We start from the raw sequence: 21444 nt of genomic DNA, 5'->3' as shown, positions 1-21444 counted from the left end.
TGTTTCCTCCCGGAACAAATGTGCTCGATATCCAGCGGATTCGCTACGACGCCAAAAGAGAGTGCACCGCACCCTCTTCCTGCGAGTCGATTGGTGCCTTAGCAACTAAACCTAGCAACTGGGGAATCGTCGAGTGCTGTGGATCTCAGCTGAAGGGCCCTGGAAACCTTGCGCTCACATCGAGCAGTCTCCAGCCTCCTGGGCAAGGGAACAGCCTCCTCCCTTGCCTGGGACTCTGGAACCATCTCATTCCGGTAAAAGTAAGAGGCAGCTTGGGACCAGCAGCCTTTCGCGAAGAAAAGTCTGACATGCCCGTCCTATATGACAGGTAGTATTATTCTGTCATGATTATCTGTGTGCTTTTAGTCCACACATATTGGTGGGTATTCCTGTGATGTTTGGAGACTTTTCAGCAACACGATTTACCCGTAATGTTTGTTATATTTGTAGTCGGCAAAACGATTCAGTGGATATCCCAAATTAGTTAAGCATCAATCAGTTGAGGCACCCAAAGTCTTTTTCAGTTGTTCAACGAAATAAAAATTGCCCTTGGGACCAAATTAAGGTAACCGTTAACGACTATTTTTTCAAAAGTGCATTATTGTTGCACAAAATCATTAGTAGAATTCGAAATAAAAAAATGAAACGAAGGGGAAAAACTGGTTTTCAGTTAGCATTTTCCATATAGACTTCCAGTTCTGTCCATTTGAATCCACAAATTTTATATAATTATAACACAGATGTAATTTCGGATTCTTTTTGCACCTAGTTATGTAACAGCACAGGACAACTTATGCAATATGTTCTTGACAATGATTGTTTTAATGGTTGCATAAGAATCCCGCGGTTGAATGTACCAATGTACCGTAAAATACACTTAATCGTGCTATTATTGATATACATTTTGAATATTGCAGTAATAACACTATTTTAAACAATTCTGGAGCAAATATATTTCTCACTTTATTATTTATTTTTTTAGGAAAAAGTCCAAGAAGGGGAATTACAGGTCGGATTTTTTAGTAATCATTTGAATTGCCATTTTTTTGCTCATATTTCTTAAAAGTCATATTTATAACAATAATACTGTCTACCTAAAACAGTATCTCCTTAAGTAGTCTTTTCCTCCCAACATTTTATTATGAGAAATTTCAAACGTACAGAAAAATTGAAAGAATTAGGCCAGTGAACACGTGTATACACACTGTCAGCCTTATTTGTATGTGTAAGTATTTCCAGAAGTAATTGAAAGTAAGATGCACATATCTTGACATATCACTAAATGCAGCTATGTGTATTTCCTAAAATGAAGGCCATTATCTTGTCACAACATCATTATTACACCAAGAAAATTAATAATTCCCTGATGTCATCAGATACCCAGTCCATGATCAAAATTCTCTTATTAAACATAGAATTTTAGAATTAAAAGAATGTTTAATGTTATGACTTTAGAGTCCAAGGCTTCCCAAGCATGGCATTTCATTAGATTATAACTTCTCAAATTCCACACCAGAGATTCTGATTCAGTAGGTCTGGAATAGAGCTCAGGAATCTGTACTTGTAAACTTAAAAGAAAATCTCCTTATAACTGGTATGACTATACATCCCATTTTACCTGGGATGGCTTTCGTTTCGTACTGTTGTCCCAGGATAATAATTATCAGCATCCATCACTCTCAGAAATCTGGACAATAAATCATATGGTTACTCTACCTGCAACTCATAATTCATCAGAAGAGAAAATTGAATCCCAGGGTGATAAAGCGGTTTACTTACTCATAGTAATCAGAGCTACATAGTTTTGCTTTTTAGTCAATATAGCAATTTTGAAATTATCTATTAACCATGTACATACTGATCACATGTATAAAACTGCATATTGATTTACACTGAATTTATTTATATAATTTGCTGCCCTTTAATGTAATTCTTTACTCCTACAGTGGGGAAAGAATTATGCAAGTAAGTTAGTGACTAGGAGAACTAGGAAAACTACAGCCAAATTTTGAGCATAACATCCTTGGCCATCTCTAAATTTCATAAACCTAGTTTGGAAATTTGCTGAGAGCAGTTTAAAAGGTTTTCACAGTGTTTAGCACACTGCTTGGGTACAGAAGTGATGGATAATCCTTTCCTCACTGAATGTAGGTGGGATCTGTGACTTGCTTCCCCCCCCCTTTATTATAGGGTTATAATTGTGAATTGCTTCTAACCACTAAGATAGAGCAAAGGTGATATACATGATTATGTGTACATGATTACATTACACTGTAAACTCATCTTGCAGGGGAGAGACTCTATCTCCCTGGCTGACTTTAAGAAAGCAAGTTGCCATGTTTGTTGTAAAGGACCATGTGGCAAGGAGTTGAGGGTGGTATCTGGCCAGTAGCTAACAAGAAACTGGCCTTTAGTCTGATAACCCACAAGGAATTGAATGCTGCTGGCAGCCATGTGATGTTAGAAATGAATCTTTTCCTAGTTGAACCTCAGATAAGACTTGGTGAGACCCTAACACAGATGACCCAGCTAAACTGTGCCCTGACTCCTGAACTACAGACACTGAGATTATCAATGTGTATTGTTTTATACTGCTAAGTTTGTGGTAATATTTCTAGGCAGTGATAGATATAAATACAGGTAAATAGCTAATAGTGGTTGGATTATAAGGTATATATATGTTTAGCTTTTTAAGAAACTCTCAAATTGTTTTCCTGTGTTTTTGCCATTTTGCTCATCCACCAGGCATATATAAGAGTTCTACTTGAACCCATCCTTGCCAACACATAGTGTGGCCAATTATTTTAATTTTAGCTACATTAGCAGGAGTATAGTGGTATATCATTGCAGTTTTAATTTGTGTTTCCTTAATGACTAGTATTGAATGTCTTTTTGTGTGCTTGTTTGTCATCAGTGTATCTTCTTTGTTGAAGTATCTTTCCAATTCTTTTGCCTATTTTAAAATTGGGTTATTTGTCTTACTACCACTGAGTTGTAAGTGTTCTTTATACTTTTCTGTGTTGTATTTAAAGAATATTTGCCACACCCAAGGGCACTAAGATTTTCTCATATGTTTTCTTCCAGAAGTTTTATGTAGTTTTAACTCTTACATTTAGGTCTATGACCTAGTTCAAGTTTAATTTTTGTATATGGTGTGATGTAAATGTGGAGGTTTATTTTTTTTCTGCATATGGGTATCAAATTGTTCCAGCATTTTTATCAAAAAGATGATCCTTTCCCTATTGAATTGTCTTGGCAGTTTTGTAAAAAGTAATTAGCCATTTAATTCCCAACAGAATTTGACCCTTTAAAAGTAAGTTTTTGATAATTTTATGTTATCCTGTATTATGATTATTTTGTATTTATTCTTTATTAAGCTGAAAGCTCCTTGAGAACACAACTATCTTACCTACCTCTGAATCCCCTGAAACTCAGCATGCTCAGTGAAAGCAAGTGTTTGAGTAAACTCTAGCATTCATGACTCCTCACTGCTCTAGACTGAGACATATGGATACTCCAAACAGGCTCATGATTTGGCATCCTTTGAGACTAATCACCTTAAAAAACTAATTGTTATTTTTGACTACATTTACTCAGATAGGCTGAGCACTGTATGTGTTCAGTGATAGACAGAAAAGGAGGACTCCTTTTCTATTAGTCAAGATCTGGACAGGAAACTTGTGTTATACTGGGTTGGGGGGGCTAACTGAAAAGAGTTTACCGAGGGAACTGTTTACAGAGAGGAGATGGGGTTGAGGAAACCAACAAGGATGGCAAAACACACAGGGACTAGCAACAGGTTGGAAATCCCACCTCTTGAAGACTTGAAGGGGCAAAGGGAAGAAATGGTTTTACTAGAGCCCAGTAAGAGTGGCAGCCTTGGAAAATGGACTTCCCAACAGCAGCTGTGGTTGTAGGGAAACACAGCTACTGCTACAACTATGGCAAAGGTGTGGTGGAGTGTGTGAGTTTGTGTGTGTGTGGGTGGGATGGGAGGTGGGGGGATGATAAATATGTCAACTTCTCTGTTTTACTGTTCTCTAATTTCCTGCCAGTGACCAACCCCAACCAGAAGCCAGAGGTTAAAGGAGCCCAGATACATTCCATAGAGATCAGCCTCCAGGAGGGCAGAGAAGGGTGAAAAATGGATCCAGAAGTCAAATGGGGAGTGAACAGCACAACATTATGTTGTGCAATTCAGCTGTAGCAAAAGTTATGTACTTCACTGAGGGAAGGAACTTTCTCTCCTTCAAAGGCAAATTGCTGACTATCTGTTGTTGTTAGAGCATATTCCTTGATTTTACCAACCAAACTAAGTGGCTTATCAAAATGTTATTTCCACCTACATTTAATACCCACTCCTTCCTGAGAGGAGCCCTGATAAATATAGTTTGCATGATCTCATTACATTTCTGCCTTATAGATTGATGCCCTTGCCATGTTAGTTCTTTTAGTCTGCTTCTTGGTCTCTACAGATTAAATAAAATGATGTATGTAAATGCATGTTGTTTACAAAGCACTCAGTAAATGTATCATCTTTTACTCAATCAACTATTCATACTAACCCTTCAAAATGCTCTATACTGCAATTACATCTTTCATCTCTAAAGCTGCCATAGCAGGAATTTGCAAGTAAAGGATAAGTAGGCATGCTAGGAGTTTCCATCCCTTACAGGGACTTTGACCTAAAAATGTCTCTTGTAAAAATGCAGTTACACAATCTTAGCAATGTTATTTGTCATTTTGGTATCTCTAATGCCCATTTGTTTTTATTCCTACCCAAAATGGTGAGCATACTGCCCTAGTTTTGTGAAATGAACCCACTTTTCAGTAAGATGTATGGTGTGGAGGCAAAGTAGGGAGCTGACACAATTATACCATAATTCCAGAATCATTCTGGTTTTCTTTTCTTTTTCTGTAAGTTCTTTCAGTGTGTTTTGATTTAATTCTCCTGTGATTCCCCTGTGAACTAAAGCAGCCCAATCTTCAGTTGACAGTTGACATAAATAATTTGTGCATAGAAAGCTGTAGGCACATTCATTTTGCTATTCGCTGTACAACCTCCTTTTAGTATTGGAGACCATCAGACTTCTGCTACTTAACAATCTACTTCAGATTCCAAAGACTCCTGTTTCCCGCTTTTGACTTCTTCTAAGCCAGAGCTTTCCCCTGTTTCCTTCAGCTTTTGCTTATTTCTCAGAATCTGTACCTATATTTTCTCTACCCCAATCTTCCCTCCCTACTCTCATTCCTATCCTCAGTTAGGGACTTAGTTTGAGACCTCATGGTTCTGGATTCTGCATGACTTATTAGTATTATTACTGCTGCATTATTGCTTATATTTACTTTTATGGATTGATCTGAGAATCAAAAATTTTAAAAAACCCTTTTTCTCTATAGAATGCAACATGCTTGGATGTTATAGATTGTTTTGACTATCCCAGTTGTTTTCCTAGCAAAATAAATCCTTGAATTATGCCAGTCACCTGAGAGTTCTTGCAAATGTATTCTTAAAAAGAAAAGAATTACTAAAGATAATAATCATAACTTACTGAGATGGGCAACATTGAATGGTTATGACAAGATAAGATGTAGAAAATATTGTCAAATTTGAATATCCTTGGTGTTACGTTTAGTTTATGGGTCAAGAAAATAAGAAGTGAAAACAATGTATAGTTTTAATTGGGGCAATGTATCTGCAGTTTGACCAGTCTAATGTATATTTCAAGCTTGAATGTAAACTTCTAATTTCAAAATCAAGTTAATCTGAATTTTTGATTACCAGATTTCATTTTATTGATGGAATGTATATTATCTGCAGAGTTTGTGTTAGTTTTTATAATAAATTCATTTACTTACTTAAATTTTAATTTGCCATAATAATAGGACCTTATTGTTTAAGTTTGTTGTTGTATCCCCAGTGCCTGGAGTAGTGCTTAGAACATAGTGGTACCTGAGAAACATTTGTTAAGTGAATGATGATAGAACAATGGATGAAACATGGGAAGTAATTTCTAGTGGTGGAGACATAATAAATACAAACATCAATAAATAATTAATGTAATTTCAGATAGCCATAAAGAATAAATCAGATTTAGGGGATAGAGAATGACTGGAGAGAAGGCTGGAATTGTTTTTAAAATCTTCATAACAACTCCATGAAGTAGGTATTTTTTCAAATTGAAGTTTAGTTGCTTTACAATGTTGTGTTAATTTCTGCTGTACAACATAGTGAGTCAGTTGTACATACACACATAGATCTTCCTTTTCATATTCTTTTTCATTGTAGGCTATCATAAGGTATTGAATATAGCTCCTTGATGAAGTAGGTATTTTTATCTCTCTTTTATGGAGGAAAAATTTCACTTTCCCAGGGTCACAAAGTTAGTAAATGGTTGAACCACTTTAATCCAGGTTTATTAATATATTCCTTCATTAAAGATTCCTTGAGTGCCTGTGAGACACTGAACCAGGGTCTGTAGAAGTGGCATAACACAGTCGCTGTCTTTAAGGGGCTTTTAGTCTAGATCTGTGCTGTCTAATGCAGCATCCACTTTGTTCTAGTTGGAACTGGGATGTGCTCTAAGTGCAAAGTATACACTGGATTTCAGAGAGCTCCTATGAAAAAGTAAAATATCAATTTTTATATTGATTATATTTTGAAATAATACTTGGATATATTGGGTTAAATCTATTATCAAAATTAATTTCATTTAGTTTTACTCTTTTTAAAATGGTTTAAAGAAATTTAAAGTGACATTTGACTTATAGATTCTGATTGAGTAGGTCTGGGCCCAAGAGTCTACATTTCTAATAAGCTCCAGGCTCACACTCTGAGTAGCCAGGCTCTAGACTAGCTAGATAAGGAAACACACAAATAATAACATGGTATCACTTGTACGATAATTGCTATGATTGGGCAAGAAGGGTGCTTAGAGGCATTGTTGCTGTTTTTTGCTCTGCAAAATGACCTATGTTCTGTTAAACCATCTTTGCACAATTTCTATTCCTTTCATTGCTGCTTTATAAAAGATTAGCATGCCGTGTTTAACCACATAAATATATATTTCTTTGAATCATGAGCTTTTGCCTTTACTTAAATGATAATATACTAGAGAGATGTATCTATTCTATATGCAGATGAATAAGGAACATATAGCATCATAAAGAAGACATTAAATAAATATATTATTTGCCATAATGAGAAAATACCCAAAATAGGTCACTGAAGTAGATTCTCCCAATTGTGAACAATACTTTTTAATTATAAGTCAAGATAGGAAGTATTTTCTAGACGTTGTACAGCCTAAACCACAGAAATAACATTTTTTTCAGATAAGTGACCTATGATGTTAAAGACTTAGTTTTGAAGGTAGAGGTGGGGATAGGGAACAGGAAAAAATTTGTAGAGGAAGTGATTAAGGCGAGACCATCTTGTGTAGGAGTTAGTCAGGTCTGTGTGATTCTAGTACTCATGCTTTTACTTTTACTTTGGATCAAGTTTTTGTTTTGTTTCATTTTGGTGTTTGTTTTGTTTTGTTTGCTACAATATTTTATCTGACCAGAAACTAATGTCAGTTGATGAGAAACAATGTCAAGTTTGTTAATGAGGTTTCTGTTAAGGAATCTATCATGAAATACTACATTAGTTTATTGGGGTTTTTTCCCCCCTATTTAAAAAAAATTGAAGTATAGTCAGTTTATAATGTGTCAATTTCTGGTGTACATGTTTCAGTCTTACGTGTACATACATATATTCCTTTTTACTTAGGTTACTATGGAATATTGAATATTGTCTGTGCTGTTAAACTTGTTGTTTATCTATCCTACATATAGTAGTTAGTATCCACAAATCTCGAACTCCCAATTTATCCCTTCCCATCCCCTTCCCTACCTGGTAACCATAAGTTTATTATCTATGTCTGTAAGTCTGTTTCTGTTTTGTAAAAAAGTTCATTTGTGTCCTTTTTTTTTTTCCAGATTCCACATATCAATGATAGCATATGGTATTTTTCTTTCTGTTTCTTGTTTACTTCACTTAGAATGACGATCTTCAGGTCCATCCATGTTGCTGCAAATGGCATTATTTTATTCTTTTTATGGCTGAGTAGTAGTCCATTGTAGAAATATGTTACAACTTCTTTATCCAGTCATCTGTCAATGGACATTTAGATTGTTTCTGTGTCTTGGCTATTGTAAATAGTGCTGCTATGAACATTGGGGTGCATGTATCTTTTCAAATTAGAGTTCCCTCCAGATATATGCCAAGGAGTGGGATTGCTGGATCATATGGTAAATCTATTCTTAGTTTTTGGAGGAATCTCCATACTATTTTCCATAATGGCTTCGCCAAACTACATTCCCACCAACAGTGTAGGAGGGTTCCCTTTTCTCCACACCCTCTCCAGCATTTATTGTTTGCGGACTTTTGAATGATGGCTATTCTGACTGGGGTGAGGTAATACCTCATTGTAGTTTTGATTTGCATTTCTCTGATTATTAGTGATATTGAGCATTTTTTCATGTGCCTATTGGCCATTTGTATGTCTTCATTGAAGAAATGCTTGTTTAAATCTTCTGCCCATTGTTGGATTGGGTTGTTTGTTTTCTTGTTATTAAGTTGTATGAGCTGTATATATATATTATATATATATATATGTTAGTTTATAATTTAGACTCTAAACCTTATTGTAAGTGTGCCCATATGCAAAAAAAAAATAAACTGAGAGGGTCAAGATTTGTTAAAATAAAAATTCTGTAAAATTTAGACACTTAACATTTTCACTATCAGATATGTCTAATAAGAACCAAAGCTGACAAAGGAACAATACATTTTCACTTCATTAAGGGTTGTTGGGAAGACTTAAAGAGATAATAATATATGTGAAGTGCTTACTTACATATAAGGAAGCCTGGTATAAGGAAGATAGTATAAGAAAGTAATATTAATTTTGTTTTTTGGTTTCTGTTTAGGGTTCTCTAGTAGTTTGAGAACAGGTTATTTTAAAAGCAATGTTTTATAAAAATTACAATGTATACACTTTAATTTGGGGACAATATTACTAATTATTTCAATAATTTGTTTTTAAGCTCACTTCAGTGGGGTCTCTGAAATAAGAGGTCACACATTCAGAGTAGTCTGAGCTAGGAGTCTAGGGCTTGCATTTTGATTCCAGCCCTTACTCTTTCACTTTGGGTCAATCATTTCAAAAAAGGGAATTTTACTAATTGGTCTATAAGGTGCTTCCCAGTCTGTATCAGTTTTGTTGAGACTGCAATAGAATTGCTTCTAGACTCAAGCTAATGATTTGCTATCAGGTTTCATTTAGCAAAGTTAGTATTTGTCCATCAAATACACATTCAATACAAAATATTCTTTTATGAACCAGACTTTCCATTGTCATTGTGTTCATTTAAAAAATAGTGTATAAAATGAGTTTGGGGCTATTTTTTTTAATAGTATTTTCCAGAGCTTCAAAATTCATTTATTTTTCAATGACTATAAAAAGATATATTAGAAACATATCTGAATAAAAAAGGATCTTTCCTTTTCCATATTTACTGATATTCCTAAAAATTTTACATTTTTTTCTCACTTAGGTTCACTCCACATTCAAACCTACTTACAGAAGTGACAATGATACCTCCCCTTACTCAAGGATAAACCACAATAAGCATCCCATTATTGGAGTTCTAAAAAAGGGGATATAATCACTTCATTTGAAAGTGATAAGGAGGGACTGAAATAACAGTGAGAAAGTAGCCCTGAGACCAGAGTTACTTTGTTGGTTTCCATGATGTTTCATTTACAGTAATAACCCAGGATGTGCCAAGGGGCTACAACCCTTTAGCTAGGCTTTGATATTGTCAATTCACACTTTAGCTTTCATTTCCCCTTTCTCCTTCCCCTACATATACACCTAGAAGTTCTGGAGTGGCAACTTGTTGAATGTCTCTGGCGTATTCTAGCACCCTCATTGTACTGGGCATGTTGGCCCGAAATTCCTCAACTAGGAAACCTTGGGATAAGTGTGTTGGTAGCTGGTTTCAGTTGGGTTGAATCGCAGCATTCTGAGGTGCAAAGTATACTAGAGAGTTAATAGACTTGAAGTTTAATTCAAGGTTTGCTACCAATTTACAGTACTACCTTAGGCAAGTCACTTTACCTTCATTTAGCTGATCTTACCTATTGATTAAAAACCAATCTGCCAAGTACTATTTGAGGTGCTGGGGACATACAGCTCCTACCCTCAACTTGCTTACCTTTTAGTGGTTGTGATGGTGGAAGCAGTGAGACAAACAATAAATGCATAAAATAAATATGCAAAACTTATGAGAACAATGAAGGAAAGAAAACTAATAAGGTAGAATGATGAGGTGGAGTGGTGTGCTTCTTGAGATAAAGCATCTGGGATTTCTTTAGGTAACTGAAAAATCAAGGTGTTGAATTGGATGCTAAGGGTTTCTTGAAGTTTGAAAGACATGTATTTTCTTCTTTTCACTATTGTGTTCTAGGAAGGCCCACCAATGTCTTTATTCTGGAAATAAATGCATATATGTTTAAATCATGCACTGCATCCATTTTATACTTCCTAATTTTTGAAATAATCCCCGTAAGAAGCAATAACTAAACATTTTTGTGTTATTTGGAGGCGTAGCTGCTGGTCATTAAAGAAAAAAACCTAACTTAAAAAAAAGGCTAGCTGATGCTCCAGCGTATAATTCTGTACTCATATTTACGCCCAGGGCGCGGAAAGAAAACGTCCTTACTGAGCTTTGCAGGGCGCGGGGACTGCAGCGCGCCCGGGTCCCCGGAAGCTCAGCGCAGCACTGTGGCTGTACCTGACAGCTGCCGGGACGGCTCGGAGTCCCGGAGCCCCGGAGGAGGAGCCACAGGCGGGGCCACTGGAAGCGGCCACCTCAGCGAAGAGGCAGGATTTCCGCGGGGTGAGTGCCGGTGTCGCCCGGAAGAAACGGCTCCTGCCGCAGATGTCTCGTGATTCCTTCGGGAGCCTGGCTTCGCCGGTTCAAACTGCAGAATAAAGGATTAGCGAAATATGGCTACAGAGGGCCCTGCCGTACGTCGAGTCCAGGTGGCAGAACATTCCAGGTGGGGGAGAGGAGATGCTGTCCTTTGGGATCGCCTGGCTTGCCTAGGTGTAGATAGTGTCAGGGCTTTTGGCTCTTCACTGGGGCGCTGCTTTTGCCCCCGGGAGCAGACAGAATCTTTGGAATATTCTAAGGCCTCGTGGCTGGGCCTGCAGGAAGACCACGTCGCAAACACTTTCCACCTTGTTTCTTTCCTGCCAGGAGTTGTGTGTCTTGCTTCATCCATGGAGATCCCTTTCCCTTTTTCTTGGAGAGTGGTGGGACACTTTCTGCTGGGCTTAGCAGGAAAACCCAAATTAATTTTGAACCTCATCTGTCTTTGTTTTGCCTGCCAGCTGATAGAGCTTTGTAAAGTCCCCTTTCTAAAATAATTGGGAAAAAAAAAAAAAAAGCCAAAACGAACAAATACAAGCGAAAAACCAACTCCTAAGCTAATCCCCCCCACTCCAAAAACAAACAAACAAACAAAAAAAAAACCAACCAAAAAAACCCTTGGTCTCTGCATCCTTTTAAACATCATGGAATCTAAGCGTTGTCACTTAGGGCCAGTACCTAGCGACAGGATAACTAATAAGTGATACCAACTGGAGTATCTTTTCATTTAAGGGCATCTTGCGAATACTTCGTGGAAATACTTCTTTCTGACATAGGACAGAAATCTCATAGAATGAAGTTTCTGCTGCTGTGTATTAGCCCTACAGCTTTTTTCTAAGGTGGGCTTTGCTCCCCCTGTGCTATTTCTCATTTTACTTTTTTTCTCTGTTAACTTTTTGTCTCTAACATTAAGTCCTCAAGCTCTCCCTACTTCCTGGTTTATGACTGTCATGTGACAGTTGACACTATTGCAGCTTACTGAAACTTGCAAATGCTTTTTCGCCTGTAAGCCAGCAAACAGTGGGTCTTTAGTTACCAGAAAGAAACGTAATTTTTTTCAAGGTTTATTTATTTATTTGTTAATGGAGGTACTGGTGATTGAACTCAGGACCTTGTGCGTGTTAAGTACGCACTCTACCACTGAGCTATACCCTCCCTCTAAGAAATGTTAATTTTTGATTATGGAGACCAGCATGGCCTTAGACTGCTCTTGAATGTCAATATATTCTTCTGTTTCCATTTTATATGATTTTAATCATAATGCTCAATACATCTATAGTTACCCTGTGAGGGAGAGGGGGTGGTGGAAACATACACTAAAAGTGAAGAATTTTTTACTAAATTTCCTTAGAGTTGTTTCTTGCCTTTAATGACATTTACAGTGTATATTTATGCAACAAATATTTATTGTTAATATTTAGGGTTCTATGCTAGCCACAGAAGAGATCATATAGTAGTCAGGTAAGTGTGCCCTTTGCCATTCTCTTGTTTTTCACTTAATACAATTATGAGCTTCAAGCAATATTTCAGCCACTTACTCATTTTGGCAGGGGTGAGTTCAATTAAATCTAGGTAGTATAGCTATAAACCCACCTAACCGCTCATATGTTGAGATATGCTGAAAGGGAAAAAAAACGCATGAGGGCCCCAAGATCAGACTGTCTTCTTAGGAACTTTTGCTCTTTCTTCAGGATGCCTCTTCAGCTTCACAGGTCACCTGGCCCTCTGAGTAGAGGCACTAGTCAACCACTATACATTTTAATAAACTTAATTTCTTTTTTTTTCCCACAGTATTTATTAATTGTTTATTTATCAAGAGAAACTACTCCTGAACCCAGATATTCATAGTTCATAGTTTTATAGTTCAGGAACGCAGGTAAGTGACAAACTTCCATGGAACTCAAGCCAAAGAAATTCTTCACATTCCGAGATCGCTTTGCACTCTGAAAGATACCAGCCTTCTTCATCTCCTCAAAATCTTTCATGGAATCATAATTTCTGTAGAAATCTGCATATGCCTTCTTTCTTGGTTCAGCCACAGCAAACTTAAAGAAAGTTGCTACTCCCAGGGATACAGTGAATGCTCCAACAATATGAAATCACAGACGCTTGGCCAAAAGGCCTCGCATCTGACATTTTGTCAAAGCACTGGAAGTCATGGTAGTTATTATCTTTGACAGCTCAAGAACATCCTTCCAGACTGATGGAGAAATGGTCCAACTTAATTTCTTTTAAATTCTTTTTATGTAAAAATCAAATAGAAATTGAAGCTCTAATTTTTTTCCTGCATCCCGATCTTGCTTGCTCCCTGTACTATAAGACTACCTCAAATTCCACTGTTATAACTTTCTTTGCATTCTTAGCATTTTTTTTGCATTTAGAACCACTGTTGTAAATTTTTTGCATTCTCTTCTCTTTTCCTTGTCTTTGAGATTAAATTTTAAATTGTTGGATTATTATTTTTTTGGTAACAACTTTACTGGTATATAATTCACATAACTTACAGTTCATTTGTTCAGAGTTTACAATTAAGTGGTTTTCAGTATATGCACAGGATTGTGCAGCCATCACCATAATCAAAGTTAGAACATGTTCATCACCCCCCACCAAAGAACCCTGCATCCTTAAGGTATCACCTCCTCAAACCCCATCAAGCCCTAAGCAACTACTAATGTACTTTATGTCTCTGTAGATTTACTTATTCTGGACATTTCAAATAAGTGGAATCATATAGTATGTGGTTTTTATCTGACTGGTTTCTTTCACTTAATATAATGTTTTCAAGGTTCATCCATGTAATAACATGCTATCAGTATATCATTCCTTTTAATGGTCAAATAACATTCCATTGTAGTGATATACCACATTTTGTTTATCCATTCATCAGTTGATGGACATTTGGGTTATCTACACCTTTTGGTTCTATGAATAATGGTGCTGTATAAACACATTCTTAATATGAAAAATTTGGACTATTTGGAAGTATAGCCGGTAAAGCCTGAGAATCCCACATTTCCTTTCCTCATTTAGTCTCTTATCAGTAATTCTTATTCTTATCCTGTGCTACCGATTCTTACTTCCCTTCTTAGAAGTTTGGTTTGTTTTGTATCCTTGTAATATCATTGTATCCCTTTTGGTATCATTGTATCTTTATAATATCATTGTTAAACCTCTTTTATATAAAAATGATATTATATTCATATTAAGTGGAATTATACTTGGTTTTCTGTAATTTTTTTTGCACTTAATAATATTTCTTAGAGATCTGGTATATCACTCCATACAGATAAATTTCACTTTTTTAAGGACTGAGATTATTTCATAGTATGAATGTCACAATTTATTTAACCACTTAATTACTAGAATGGACATTTAAGTTTCCAATTTTTCACTTACACACAATGCTGCAGTAAAAATCTTTCTACATATACCTTTGAGCATTTTTATATTTCTTTAATTTCATTCATGAAAATGGAATCTGGGTCAAAGGTAATGTGCATTTAAAATTTTGGTAGTTTCTTAAAAAGCAATAAAGTAAAAGTTTAATAGTTGCTGCCAAATGGCCCTGTAAAAAAAGAGATGTTATTAGATTGTCTATTTTTTGTTAGTTTTTAGGAGCTCTTTATATGTGTATGTATTTTTTCATATGAGTGTGTATCTTTTTGGATATAAGTCACTTGTTTTATGTATATTATATAAATTGTCCCCAGTTTAGCACTTTTCCTTTAACTTTATGATATTTTTTGTTGTGTAGACATTTTATATTTTATCTAGTATATTACAGTGTTGAATGATAGCACCTTTGTCTTGATTCTGATTTTAATGGGCAAGCTTCTAATATTTTTGTCATCAAATATGTTTGCTATTTCTGAAAAGTAGCCTTTATTAATTTAAGAACATTTTCTTCTTTTCTAGCATGTCAAGAGCTCTTTTTTAAAATTTGAAATTTTATTAAAAAATCAGAAATGGCTATTGAATTTTATAATTTTTTTTGTATATTTTGAGAGGATCATGGAGTTATAGAATTTTCCCCTTTTATTCTGATAGAATAGTACATTTATTCAACAGATTTCTTGGTACATTTCATATTCCTGGAATAAATTCTGGTCACATATATTATAAAAGAATGTATGTTGGATTAAATTTACCAGTATTTTATTTAGAGTGTCTGTGCTTATTTTCACAAGTAAGAGTTGCCTATGGTTTGCTTTGAGGGGCTAGTCTTGTTAAGTTTTAGCCTCTGGGTTATATGACTTATTAAAATGAGATGGGAAGGCTTTCCACAGCTTCTGTTGTTAGAACCATTTAGGGAAAAAAAGATCATTTTTCTTTAAGGTCTGACAGAACTAACTCATAACATTTTCTAGGCCTTGTTAAGGGGATTATTTCCAATTAGTTTTTACATTTTTTTCCTTCTCTTTTTCTGTTCTGTCAGATTGATGGGGGAGGGGGAATTTTAACCACTCAATTTGGGCAATGGCAGCCCACTTGTGTGGGCTCTTGTGTCCTTCTGAAGTGTCACTGTCATTGTTTGAGCACTTCTTTACTTTCTAACACAGCAAGATGTTCCAGATTTTCCAGATTTATATTGTACTTTCTCTGTCCCAGCTCTGGAATTATTTAAAGAGTAGGTTTTTTGAAACAGAGATCTGAACACTGGAGATGCTCATTGCTACTGGGATGTTAATGCTCCTAGGCCATCTCAGCATCTCACTTTTTTTGTTGTTGTTATAACAAAATATTCTGGAAATCGCTGGATAAACATTTCTAGAAACTGTATTCTTTTAAAATAGTTTTGTATCACTACATTTGGTAAATAGCCCATACCTTATTCAAATATTCTCCAGTGTAAGAGTGTTTAGGTTGTTTCCAGTGTTTTGCAATTACAAACAATTCTGCAATGAATAATCTCATGTTTATGTATTTTCATATTGTTGGAGGAATACCTTCAGGGTAAATTCTTAGGATTGTTGGGTAAAACTTAGTGCCAGTGTAGTTTTGTTAGGTTTTGCCTAATTCCCCTCCAAATGTGTTGTACCAATTTGCATTCCCAACCTAATGTAGAAGAGTGCCTGTTTCCACAGAACCTCACCAACAGAATGTTGTTACTTCTAACTTTTCACCAATCTTACAGTATCCTGATGTTGTTTTAATTTACATTTCTCTAATTTCATGTGTTTAAGTTTACTTATGAACTACTTTTAGTATGGATTTTCTGTTCATATTTTTGCACATTTTTCTATCAGGTTTTGGTCTTTTTTCACTCAATTTTTAAGTTTTTAACTTTTGAAATATAGTTGATTTACAATATTATAGTAGTTAATGGTGTATAACATAATGATTAAATATTTTTATAGATTATACTTCATTTAAAGTTATTGCAAAATAATGGCTATATTTCCCTATGCTGCACAATATATCCTTGTTGCTTATTTATTTTATACTTAACAGTTTGTATCTCATAATATTCCATAGCCCTATCTTACTCCCTGCTTCCCTCTCCCCAGTGGTAACTACTGTTTTGTTCTCTTTATCTGAGTCTATTTCTGCTTTGTTATATACATTTGTTTTATTTTTTTAGATTTCACATACAAGTGATAACATAGATATTTGTCTTTCTTCTGACTTATTTCTACTAAGCATAATGTTTTAAAGATTTCTGTTTTCTGCCTCTTTTTTGTGGGGAGAGGTAATTAGGTTTCTCTGTTTATTTACTTATTTACTTAATGGTGGTACTGGGGATTGAACCCAGAACCTTGTGCATGTTAAACATGCGCTCTGCCACTAGATTTACCCTCTCCCCTTAACTAATTAATCTTTAAGATCAATCAGTTAATTAATGACTGTCTTGAATATGGTAGGTCTAGTAAGTATTTACCGTTCTAGTGTTACTACCAGATATAATATATTGTGGGGCTGAAAATAGTGGGGGGGGGGTATTCATTGAAGTGATTTGAGATGATTTAACCGTATAAAGTTATTAAGTATATGATAAGAATTTTGGGTCTGGAAGGAACCTACGAGGAATATCTAGTTTGAATTCTCTAATTTTACCGAAGGGGGCCTAAGGGAAAATGATTTGCCAAACTTTGGCATTGAATTAGAGGCCCCGTTGGAATTAGAACTGTGGTCTCCTGATACCCAGTCTAGTTTTCATTTGCCTGTACTGGGTTGAATAGCATCCTTCCTAATTCATGTCCACCTGGAACCTCAGAATATGACCTTACATGAGCTAGCATCTTTACCTATGTAATCAAGTTAAGATGAAGTCATGCTGAATTAAGGTGGGCCCTAATCCAGTGAGCCTGATGTTTACAAGAAGGGAAAACAGAGGCACAGATAGAGACACACAGAGAGAATTCCATGTGAAGACAGAGGCAGAGATTGCAGTGATGCAGCTGCAAGCCAAGGATGCCAGGGGTTGGTGGTGACCACCAGAAACTAGAAAGAGGCAAGGAAGGATTCTCCTCTACAGGTTTCAGAGGTGCATGTCCTTGCCAACACTTTGATTTCGGATTGCTAGCCTCCAAAACTCTGAGACAATAAATTTCTGTTGTTTTAGGCTACCTAGTTTGTGATATCTTATTATGGTAGCTCTAGGAACCTGCTACGTTACCCCATGCTACTTCATTTAGAATAAAGAGATTCTTCTCTGAATATCGTTGAGAAATTATACAGAAAGTTAACTTGTTCATAACTGCAGGAAAGAGGTTTTTTTTCTGTTGGGTATATCAATATTAACTTTTTTATTCTTCTGTGTGCTTAGGTATTCTCTCTTGTCACTTAGGGGGTTACAGTATTGCTTCATCCTGAGGTTTTCAAGGAAGTATGTCAGAGTTTGCTTTTATTATTTTTAGAAATAGTTAATGGTGGTAGGTGTATGAAATGTGTGTGTGTGTGTTTGTGTTTGTGTATGTGTGTGTATCTTATGGGTTTTTCTATTATCTGGACATTCTAAAATATTCTGCTCTTGTTTTCAGATTGCTGAAGCTAAAGGAGATGTTTAATTCTAAGTTTGGATCCATTCCCAAGTTTTATGTTCGAGCACCAGGAAGAGTCAATATAATAGGTATTTCAGAAGTTCCTTCTCTTAATTTTTTCCTCCTTTGGTAAGATCCAAATTTTTGTTAATACATCCAGGAGAACTGAAGAAATAGAATACTTCACATATATCCACTATAGCAAGATAAGCTTTTGCATAAGGAATACACTATCTTTCCCAGTCCATGTTATTAATGCTAATATTGTCGATTCATTTTTAAAGTTTATAAATTTGTTGAAGCCCAGTTGTTTCTTTGTTTTCATAAGAGATGAAAAGATTTTTCTGTGCTGCAGGTTAAATTTTTAGACTGCAGTGAGTAATTTTGATGGTTTTACATTTACTCATCGGATTAGAAGAATACAGGGAAATCCAACAATTCCTTGCTTTTAAAAGTGCGGTGACCTGAAGAATGAGTACATTTTATCAAAAGAAAACAGAATAAGGAACTGAGAAAAATTCAAGGATCAAAGGAGGATTAGAAAGAAAACTTTCTATAATGGAAAGTGTAAACCTACAAAAAAGTAGTTGGAAAAATATAATGAACTTCCCATGTACCCAACATGTAGCTTCAATTATTATCAACTCAGGCAATATTACTTTATTTTGAAGGAAATAATGGACAATTTAAAAAATATGAGATTTTTGAGCATGGTAAATAAGGTGGGGAGTGGGGTTGAGTAAAGCCAGTGGAGAGAGAGAGAGAGATTGCAGGTACCTGAGAAGAGAGGAACTGATGGAGCAGGATTCCCAAGAGGAAAAGAAGGGCTGGTATGTAGAGCAGAGGAAGAGGACTACTTTGACTCTTCAGAAGACAGGAAAGCAAAGGATGCAGGTTGATGTAGGTAAATGTATAATTTTGTATAGAAGGTCAAGAGAGTCTTTGTTGGGGAGAGTTGGAGGCATTGAAAGTTTAAGGAGAAGGCAGAAATTTGAAACAGCTTTGTGAAGGATGGGAGAGGGAGATGACTAGAAAAACAAGGTTTCCTGGGCAGCACTGAGGTGTGTTAGAGCTGGAGACCACAGAACTGTAGCAGTACCAATCTGCAAAGCTGTTCATTTTCCCCCCTCAGCTAGTCTGAATTGCCTGTGTTTGATCTGGGTTTGGAGTTTTGTTTTGGATGAAGGTTATAAGGAAATGACAGTGGCTTCAGGAAGTTGCTGATATTGTCAGGAGAGTAGATGAAGTAATGCACCCTGGAATTTATGCCGGGTATAGTAAAAGAAAGAAAGGTAGGAGAGAGCCTTGCAGGCAAAAACTGAATCTAAAAAATAGGAAAGTAGGATAAATTGAGTAAGAGTAATGGCAGGATGGGAAGTTTTAGTAAAGAATGTGATATTTGAAACAAAAGTTTCACAGGTAGAAAAGTTCCAGGTGGTAAGAAGGTCTGTGGTCATTACTGGATTTGTTAAGGCCATGGAAGCAGATGGCTGACACAGGGAGGAGGTCAAGTTCTCTGGAGGTTACAGGATTAGGAAGCCGGGGCCTTGGGCTGGGTCGTTTACCTGGGTTTTATCCAGGTATTGCAGGACAGGTGGAGTGAGATGCCAAGGTCTTCAGTGAGGAGCAGAGTGTCTAAGAGAGGCATAGATAAATGTGATGAAGATGAGAGGATGTGGCCTGGGCCTCTGAAGAACAGGACAGGAGAGTCCTGGAGACAGCAGCATGGGAGGAGGTCACCCAGAACTCGCTATTGTGAGAGGACTGCAAGAAGCAGTATCCTCAGAAGAGAGCCAGGCTCCACTTAGTTTGGGGGGGGTAAGGCTTCCAAACTAAGGATTTTCCTGAATAAGTTGTTCTTATTCTAGTGAATGTATCGACTATTTTCTGATTCAAAAAAGAGGGGAGTATGTTCCAATGTAGTTAGTTAATGTTTGGGATGAAATGAATTTCAGTCTTTATGAAAAGCATTATTGTATTTTCTGTTGAAATATTCGAAGTGTAATCACCATTGTTATCCTTACTCACCGGCAGTTCCTACTCCCTCCCTGCCGCTCACCCTGGATGTTTCCATCAGTTTTGACAAAGGGAGGACTCTTCAGTCTCAGAAGGCTTCATTCACACTGCAGCCTTCCCAACAGAACCTGGTGCCTCCCTAGAGTTCTCCTTTTTTAAATACGTGTTTTCTGCTTGTGAAGCACTGTTCTGTATTACTGGTTTTTTTTTTGAAGGAAGGTAGAGAGAAAGACAACTTTGAAAACTACTTCTCTTTCTGTCATTGTCATTCCCTTATAAAACCACTTAATTTTCTTATTTTAAAGGACACATCAGTGTAGGAACAAAAGACTTGCTACCTGCAATAATATATAGAATAATATTTATTTTAAAATGTAACTATGCAGTTGAATTATCTTTCTCTCATTTTATGTTTCTTAGTCGATCAGTATCTATCATAGGAACAATCAGATATATAGACCTCTCCTGGGGAAGTATAACTGAGCTTGCTTAGCCCATCTTTCTTGAATTGTTTTTATTTTTAAATCTTATGAATAACAACCTTGAGTTTCAATGGTAACTTGGAGAAAACATTATGGAATAATAGGAAAAAAAAAACCCTCCTGCTGGTGACTCATAGAGGGATTAGAATGAAAAGGAACAGTGAAAAAAAATGTGGCAATAAATATACTTATGTTCATGTATAACTGAAAAATTGTGCTCTACACTGGAATTTGACACAACATTGTAAAATGACTATAACTCAATAAAAAAAAGTTTCAAAAAAAAGAATGAAAAGAAGAGAATAGTTTTTCTATATTTGCCTATTATATATTAAATAGTGCAGATAAACTTTTCTCTAGCGTCTTTTTCTTTATCCTAGCTATGTCTAGCACATTCAACACAACTAATCAGTGCCAGTCTAATTTGTTAGGCATTTGGTTAGGCCACAAAGATAAAGTAAAGCAAAATCTTCACCTAAGTGATCTCCTTGGCTAGTAAGGAAGAGAGTGGGACTCACATAATGTTAATATTAGGGATAGGGTGTAAAGGCTTCCATGGTTCATATTTTAAAAGGTAATACAGAGGGTACTACAGAAGGTAGTGTAGCTCAGTGGTAAATCACCTTCTTAGCATGTGTGAGGTCCCGGGTTCAATCCCCAGTACCTCCATTAAAATTTCTTTTTTAATTACAAATTATAAAAAAAGTTAATACAAATGAGCAACAGAGAAAGGAGACATTGCTTTTTTTGATGATCCACATAACTAGTCACAAAACATAAATATTTGAAGATGATTATTATGAATTAGAATGTGAAAAAACTTAAGAATATTTAAAGAAGTTTAAAAATTAACAGAAACAAATAACTAGTATACTTATTCTAGCAAAAATTCCTGGCTCAGATGTCGGTGAGGAAATTGAATCACTTTATGCCCTTAGTATTTTTACTCTGTTAAAACCTGGCTTGTGGTCAAGCTTCTTCTG

At 35.9% G+C, this 21444-nt stretch overlaps 1 protein-coding gene and 1 pseudogene across 5 annotated transcripts in view; one reads left to right on the top strand and one right to left on the bottom strand.

The window, feature by feature from the left end:
* Positions 1-23: 23 nt before the first annotated feature.
* Positions 24-21444, top strand: part of GALK2 (galactokinase 2) — a 106518-nt gene continuing 85097 nt past the window's right edge. The window contains exons 1-2 of one of the 5 annotated variants that reach the window (XM_031453084.2): positions 24-328; positions 17964-18052. In XM_031453084.2, the coding sequence (XP_031308944.1) occupies positions 309-328; positions 17964-18052 (109 nt within the window). In that variant the 5' untranslated portion in view covers positions 24-308. The other 4 variants (XM_010998547.3, XM_064485619.1, XM_010998539.3 and 1 more) reach the window with 4 other exon arrangements.
* LOC135321354 (cytochrome c oxidase subunit 6C-like) lies at positions 12789-13288 on the bottom strand (annotated as a pseudogene).

Source organism: Camelus dromedarius, chromosome 5 (genome assembly GCF_036321535.1).
Source record: "Camelus dromedarius isolate mCamDro1 chromosome 5, mCamDro1.pat, whole genome shotgun sequence".
Lineage (NCBI taxonomy): Eukaryota > Metazoa > Chordata > Mammalia > Artiodactyla > Camelidae > Camelus > Camelus dromedarius.
The sequence above is the reverse complement of the archived record's forward strand: the minus strand, read 5'-3'. Positions and strand labels throughout refer to the sequence as shown.